The following is a 6,008-nucleotide window of genomic DNA, read 5'->3' on the forward strand; positions in this document are numbered from 1 at the left end:
TCCTAACAACAGATTTAACTTGATGTTTCATTGATCTTGATTTCTCTCTCTCCCCCTCTGTCCTCAGGACTCTGGCAGAGATGGCTGCTGCTACCTCGGTCCATGTGGTGGCCATCATAGAACCCATCATCCAGCACGCTGACTGGTTCTTCCCAGATGGTAAGAGACCTCTACTTCAACCTGGGAGGGATTGTGTTACAGGAAGTCTTTATCTAAGTGACTATGTTACTCCTAAGTTACTCCTCACGCGACATAGAACAGGAAATGCCCGTTGTCTTGTTTGCTGACCTCTCTGTGTTTTCATTTCTCACCAGACGTGGACTTTAACGTGTCGGGCATGTTCGTGGCCATGACCCCTGAACCTGACCCAGGCCCTTTCGAGAGGCGACGCCCCGGAAGCCTGGTGGAAGGGGACACTCCCCGCAAAGACAGGTACCTGTCCTACCCCCGTAGCAGCCCCTGTCCCAGCCCAGGTCTCAGCATCTATCCCCGGACACTAACCAGGCAGGAGTCCAGGGGGGCAGCGGCTGTCTCAGCCCTCTATGTAGTGGCTGACGAGTCCATCACAGTCAAAGAAACACCCGCTGGGGAGCAGGAACAGCCAATGCCACTGCCTTCTTAATAAAGTCCAAGCTATACCCTAGGAGACAGTTTGTGAATCCAGAATCCCAGTTTGTGAAAGTCCATTCCAATTGTGTTTGTGTGTGTTTTAACACTACAGATATGTAAGATGATTGTAGAAAGAAACCAATAAAATGTGTGTTTTAACCGAGGCCAGCGGTGAACGTGATGAATTGGCACACTTTCTCACTAAGAATTGTTCTTAAATTTAACACATTGTTTCAGGAGATATAAGGATTAACCCTCACTTGTCTTGAATTGAATCACCCTTTTATCAAGCTGTGTCACCATTTTGAAATACGAAACTATGTTTAACACTTTGAACCTCTTATATGCCACCTCTATTAAAGCCTAGGTTTTAGGTTACTGGTTGTGTGTTTCGTCACTCTATTCTGTTGTCATGCTGTAAGAAATGGCAGGAGCTCAAAGTTCACTAGTTCAAAGGTCACTTGAACTAGAATCATGTGATCTCTGCTTCAGTAAAGGCCTTTGGTTAATACCTCATTCTTCTCTCTCTCTCTCTCTCTCTCTCTCTCTCTCTCTCTCTCTCTCTCTCTCTCTCTCTCTCTCTCTCTCTCTCTCTCTCTGGAGTGGTCTCTCTTTTAACTGTCTTTCTGTATCAGTCCCTGTCTCTGTATCTTTGTCTCTGTCTGCCTCTGTCTCTCTCCTCTCTGTCTCTCTGTGTCTGTCTCTCGCTGTCTCTGTCTCTCTCCTCTCTGTCTCGCTCCTCTCTGATGTTGTAATCGGTGTGTCTTCACCCCTCACTCTCTCCCCTCTCCCCCCCTGTATAGCCCCGCTCCTAACAAACTGGGTGACCACACCCCTACCCCCACCCCACGTAGAGCTGCCACTCTAAATAGAAAACAGCACCATCATGCCTCTTCGCCCGCCTTCCAGACCCCTCTACCACCGCCAGAGGCTGGAGGAGTCCCCCAGACCCAGCCTGTGGCAGAGCCCCAGACCCAGGAGCAAACTCTGTGTGGGAGTACGGAGGCTGGCCAGCCTGGCCTGGCTGGGGGGGATGGTGGTGGTGGTGGTGGGGGTCAAGGTCAGGGTCAGGGTGGGGCACCAGAGGTCCAGGTGGCCACAGGGCAGCAGCCTCTGCCTCTTACCCAGCACAGCACTGAGGAGAGCAGGTAAGGAGGAAGCAGAAACTGAGTCCCTCCCCTCCCGTCACCAATCAGCCAAACAGAAACCAGAAGGTTGCGCGCCGCCCTGCTGTCGATCCTGATTGATCAACCTACAGCTACTCACTCTGTCATTGACCGTTATGTGTTTGGTTGTCCCATATTGTTCCCTTTATGTTCTATGCAGGCTGATACTGTGTGTTGTAATCACACCCAATGAAATCAAGTATGCTGTAAATCAAACCGATGTCTCAAATCCAATGATTTAGCTGTTTGTTGAAAGGCCTCTCCTAGTGATCCAGGGAGCAGCTTTGTGATTGGAGCTTGTCTATTGTCCTATCCCTTCCCAGACAGGGTGCTTGTCCTGCTCCCTCAAGTGTCTGCCTTCCTACCAGCCTTCCTAAATATTTGTCTGTCCGGACCGTTCATGTGGCTGTCTGTTGGTCAGCCCTCCCCCCAAGCATGCATACCTATCTGCCTGTCTGCTTTGCCGTTTCATGTAGTTGTCTAATGTTTGCTTTGTGATCATCCCAAACTCTTGACTCACAGCCCCATGGTTTACCATGCTGGTATCATCCCAGGCAGGCTTGGTACTCCTGCTCTGGTTATCCTCAATGCATGTGCAACTGTAATTAGTTTCCTTGAATGAACTTCCCGTGTTTCCTGTAGTGTTTTTGCATCTGTTTTGGGTCAGTTGGAAACACACTGTGATTTGAGAGACATAATTGTCTTTAATCTTTCCATGTTATGATTTGACTCATGTAACTGGCTAATTGTCACTGTAATTGTTCTTATACATGATTGCCAATGAAGTGACTAACCCTGACCTGTGATGCAGTTTTGCATGTCATCACTTTGATTGAGACCTGGCTTGTACACTGACAGGTGACAGTGGGTTTGTCCTCTATCTCCACAGCCCTGGCCATGACCCCACTTCCACTCCCCCTCCCCTGAGAAACGGGGGCTCCCAGCTCACCGTGGGTACGCCCCACTCCCAGGCAGGATGCAGGGGTCCCAGCCCCCACATTGGGCGCAGAGGTGAGAGAACACACTCTGAGTACCCAACCACACCTCTCTACACCCTCAGGTAGTTTCCACTTAAGAGACTGACACAACATACTTCAAATAGTATATCCCATTTAGCAGACACTTTCATCCACAATGACTTACAGTCATGCATACATGGGTGGTGCTGGGAATCGAACCAACTATCCTGGCGTTGCAAGCACCATTTTCTACCAACTGAGCTACAGAGGACCACAATAGTGTCAATCAAATCAGACAGAAAGCTCAGACCTTTTTAACTCACGTACTTATCAGTGCTTTGATCAGTGTGATTTCATAGTTTAAATACATATTACATTTACATTTTAGTCATTTAGCAGACGCTCTTATCCAGAGCGACTTACAAATTGGTGCATTCACCTATAATATCCAGTGGAACAACCACTTTACAATAGTGCATCTAAATCTTTTAAGGATTACCTTATCCTATCCCAGGTATTCCTTGAAGAGGTGGGGTTTCAGGTGTCTCCAGGTGTCTCTACATGGGTTTATTGTCTTCCCCAGGTACTAAGAAGCAAGCCCCTGCCCCACCCAAACAGGCCAACCCCTTTGTAGCTAATGTCTCCAGCCTTGGCCACAGTCCCGCGTCTAACAACCCCTACCCCCTCATCGCTCCACGACGCCACTCTGGTAAAGAAACCCCCATCCACGCCCCCAGCCACCCGCCCCCACAGCCCCCACAAGCCCCCCAGTCTCAGGGGGAGTCAGACCCCTCTCCGCCCCACACCCCCACACCCCCTAGCACCCCGCCTCACGATGGTCCAACCTCCACCCCCTTCACCCCTCTATCCTCCTTCCACTCTGGCTCCCTCCCTCGCCCCACCAGGCCGGCTCCTAAGCCACGCTCCCGACCTACAGTTCCCCCGCCGCGTCAGCCGCCCACCAATGATGACAGCAACGGGACCTGCGGCTCCGCCTCCAAGGTCATCACCGGTAAAGTTACAGTCCATCCTTTCCCAATCCAAACTACTCATGACTATAACGGATATTAAACTGTCATGACACAAACTTACTTGCTCATTGGCCAGTATACCTTACAACAGAGGACACGATCCAGCTCTCAATATGTGCTGTGTGAGTCATAGGTAATAGAGTCATAGCCCTTATCCTATCAGAGATATGATACATCATGTGATAAAAAAGGAAACATACTCTGGTGAGAAAGGACATTTCTAGAAGGTATGACACACAGTCTAAAATGCACCCAGAGAAAGGAAGGACAGAGGGATGACTAAAAGAAGGATATAGTTTCAGTGTATTATTCACCAATCGGCTCCTTCATTAGCTTCACATAATAATCAGAGCTGGAAACGAAACTCAACAGAGGAGTTTGTGGGTGGGAGTGGCAGTTTTCCTGGTAGGAACTCTCAAGGTTCCATGCAGAGCAGGAGGCTCCCTGGCTGACTCAGACACGGTATTGCAGTAGCACATACTGATGTATTGTTGGCCCTATTTCCACACACACACACACACTTCCTGCACTAATGGAAATGTCCTTGTTTGCCAAACGTTCCATTATATGCTCAGAGTCCAAATCAGAAAAAAACTTTGCTATTCAACAATGTAGCCAGGAATTTGTCTCGGTGTACGAGACTGTCTCTGGGCCTGTGCTAACAGCATTCATTTACTTTCAAATCATTTAAAATATTACATGACATTTCATAGCACTTTTCACTACACATTAAGTGTGTGCCCTCAGGCCACTAATATTATATTATACTGCATGTTATCTATGCATTCTTTCTTTAGTCTGGAAGGACATTTTGAGAATCTTTTTTTCAAGCTCTGGCTAAGTCTGTTTCAGACATAGTTATACAAAAAGCACTACGTAAAAAGTGTATGCACAAATGTATTAGATATTAAACAGTGACACAAAGCAAACACAACAGGAAGTCTTCCGACTGTATTAACACAGTTAACTGTCCAACTGCCAATGAAATCATATGCTGCTGACAATGCTAGCTAATCGAGCATTGTGTGATTTCATCAGGACTCTCACAGAGAGAGAAATGTAACAATGAAAGGTGTTTGTTCACTTGGATTCTGGTCTCACTGCCTTTAGTATTGCCTCACGCACACCATACACTGTAATTGTGGTGATTTAATTTAAAATGCATGATGGGTAAATATTGGAATATTGCAGATGTGTGAGCTGCCGCCCTGCCTGTGAGCTGAGATTGAGAGGCAGGTAATGGTAAGGATATGATTGGCTGACGCTCTGAGTTGCAGCCCTTTGCTTCTCCGTGTGTGTGCGTACGTGCTCGTGTGTTTGTCTGCATGTGTGTGCGTGTCTGCCTGCATATGTGCTTGTGTGCATGGTTGAGCCCAATGCATGATGATTGATTCCCACCCCGTTGTGCTGTGGTTGAAGGCTACTTACACCTACCCTTGTTAACTAACCACTCGTAACACCCCTGGGATAGTCCAAGAGATGGTCCAGTCGGTACTCTACTTCCTATTTCTTATCTGTCAAATAAAAGAAGGCCTGGACATTAAGTTTAGAATGAATCTGCATAAAAGAAAAGAGTTGTGGGATATTTGAACGTTCATGTCCAGACCATTCTAAATGACTGGATTTAGCTTCATTTCTTTGAAGCACTCTAGAACCTAGGTGATGCACTTCTAGCATTTCAGAGTAACACACCAACAATACTCTCTAAGCCACTCTGTTATTGAAATCACATTTCCCACATCGGAAAATGTACGAAAGTGGCATTCAACTTCCCTGTCATAGTCAAATGTATTTCCTTTTTTATTATATATATATATATATATATATATATATATATATATATTATTAATAATAATAATAATATCGTGGTGACACCACCACCACACGACACCTCCACCACATGACACCACCACCACATTTTTTACAATATGACAAATCCTGTATTTTCTCCAGTATGCAGAGTTTGTGTGCTTTCCTTAGGTTTGAGGTGTCTGATGTGGATATGTCTGTTCTGTTCTGTAGAGCTTCTTGTTGCAGACTGATAGTGGTGTACTACAGGGGTAAGGTCAATTGCATCAATTCAGAAAGTGAACTGAAATCGAAAAATCCCAATTGAAAACAATAAATGGCACTTCTCAATTCTTGAACTGGAATTTTAATGTATCTCCTGAATTGGTTAATAAATAGCACTTCTCAATTCTTGAACTGGAATTTTCATTTATCCCCTGAATTGGTTAATAAAT

The 6,008-nt window shown here is 46.3% G+C and overlaps 1 protein-coding gene across 7 annotated transcripts in view; it reads left to right on the forward strand.

The window, feature by feature from the left end:
* The window catches only part of LOC106606690 (rho GTPase-activating protein 17), a 59,535-nt gene that overhangs the window by 51,208 nt on the left and 2,319 nt on the right, over positions 1–6,008 (forward strand). For 2 of the 7 annotated variants that reach the window (XM_045715527.2, XM_082972804.1), the window contains 5 exons: positions 68–159; positions 315–432; positions 1,413–1,757; positions 2,665–2,786; positions 3,318–3,746. In XM_045715527.2, the coding sequence (XP_045571483.1) occupies positions 68–159; positions 315–432; positions 1,413–1,757; positions 2,665–2,786; positions 3,318–3,746 (1,106 nt within the window). The other 5 variants (XM_045715529.2, XM_045715530.2, XM_045715528.2 and 2 more) reach the window with 5 other exon arrangements.

This window comes from Salmo salar, chromosome 03 (assembly GCF_965601325.2).
Source record: "Salmo salar chromosome 03, fSalSal1, whole genome shotgun sequence".
NCBI classification, from domain to species: Eukaryota; Metazoa; Chordata; class Actinopteri; order Salmoniformes; family Salmonidae; genus Salmo; species Salmo salar.